This window comes from Priapulus caudatus, unplaced genomic scaffold (genome assembly GCF_000485595.1).
Source record: "Priapulus caudatus unplaced genomic scaffold, Priapulus_caudatus-5.0.1 Scaffold1936, whole genome shotgun sequence".
Lineage (NCBI taxonomy): Eukaryota > Metazoa > Priapulida > Priapulimorpha > Priapulimorphida > Priapulidae > Priapulus > Priapulus caudatus.
In genome coordinates, this window is record NW_014578997.1 from 45,357 (window position 1) to 46,775 (window position 1,419).

At 48.6% G+C, this 1,419-nt stretch overlaps 1 protein-coding gene across 1 annotated transcript; it reads left to right on the top strand.

The window, feature by feature from the left end:
• Window positions 1-529: 529 nt before the first annotated feature.
• LOC106817940 lies at window positions 530-1,324 on the top strand (the record flags this gene model as incomplete). The annotated part of the gene is given in 1 exon segment (XM_014822646.1): window positions 530-1,324. A coding segment is annotated over 1 exon segment (701 nt), but the record flags the coding sequence as incomplete, so codon positions are not given.
• Between the last annotated feature and the right edge of the window lie 95 nt (window positions 1,325-1,419).

Consider the following 1,419-nt stretch of genomic DNA (forward strand, 5'->3'; position numbering starts at 1 on the left):
AACTTTTAAGGAATTCTGGTGGTGAAAGGTTTTCAAAATGGCCGCCATATAACTGATATTTTCTTATATCTCCGCTTCTAAATAACATAGAGATTTGATTTTAAGTGCTAAACATACATTTTCTGGGACCAGGAATCCAATGACACACATTTCAATAAGCTAAACCTGACCAAAAAGCCGAAATGGCAGCCAAAACCAGATGTCATGGTGACCATGGTGACAGATATAAGAAATTTGAATACGGGACAGGAAACGATGCGAGGGAGCGGAGCGACAGAGCAGGGAAGGGAGTGCGTGTGTCCCTCCCATGGTAAGAACTTTTTTTGAATTGGGGGAGTACGTATCGAAATTAGTGGTATCCCGATATCTGCGGGATAGTAGATTCTTGTGTTGGATACCAGATTTCGATGCTTGCATACATGGTATCCCGCCGGGATAGTAAAAAAGATGGTGGATGGTGGAGATGGTGGACATACTACGGAAGTTTGTCAGAGCAGAGCGCATTGGCAACTGGGCGTTGCATCTTGAAGCTGTGTCAGAAATGCTGCCCTACCTGGCAGTCTCTGGGCACAACCTCTACACCAAATCAGCCCGCCTCTATGTGCAGCGGATGAGCAAGCTCAATGATGATCGAACATCCAGATGTGTACCAACGATTCGAAGAAGGGTTCCATGTTGTCAGAAGAAGTGATCGCCTATGGGCTGGTCTGTCCGTAGATCTCACCATCGAACAGGTCCTGATGAGGAGTATGAAGACCAGCAGTGGCCTGACGAGAGGGCGAGGCATGACAGAGCAACAGCGTCTCATATGGCTGCTCCCCATGCCTGCCTGTGCTGAAGTCAACAATGCTATGCAGCAGCTCACAGGTGTCAACTACAACACTGGTGGAGAAAACAAGGACATGACAAATGCTAGACAAGCACGGGACATGAAAGACACACATGCAGTTATCAGCTATCTGCAAGAGAGAACACCCTTCAGCTCAGATCCGAGCTTGCGCAGCATCTCGACAGGGGTGCATGCAACCAGCACAGTCAATGTGGACTCAGCGAAAACTGTTGGAACAGCTATCCTGACCAACATGGATGGACAAACTGCTGCTGACTACACATTCAAGAGGAAGGATCAGGCCATTACCTTGGCTGCGAAATCGGCAGTAAAGATTGATGGTGAGGCAGTACAGGTGGATCCCCAGCTGCTTTTCCAGCGACTGACAATTGCTGCAAAAGCTACAGAGGATCTGGAGTCTGTGTTCAAATATGAGCTGTGCAGTTACCCACCAGCTCTGTTTGATTCCACACTGCTGCTCCGACAGCCACAGAAACCAGTGCTAGCAGATGCTATCTGGACACTACTGACACACGATGCACGCGGAATCACAGGCCAAGACCACTACGTGTTGGATGGTGGGGCGCTAG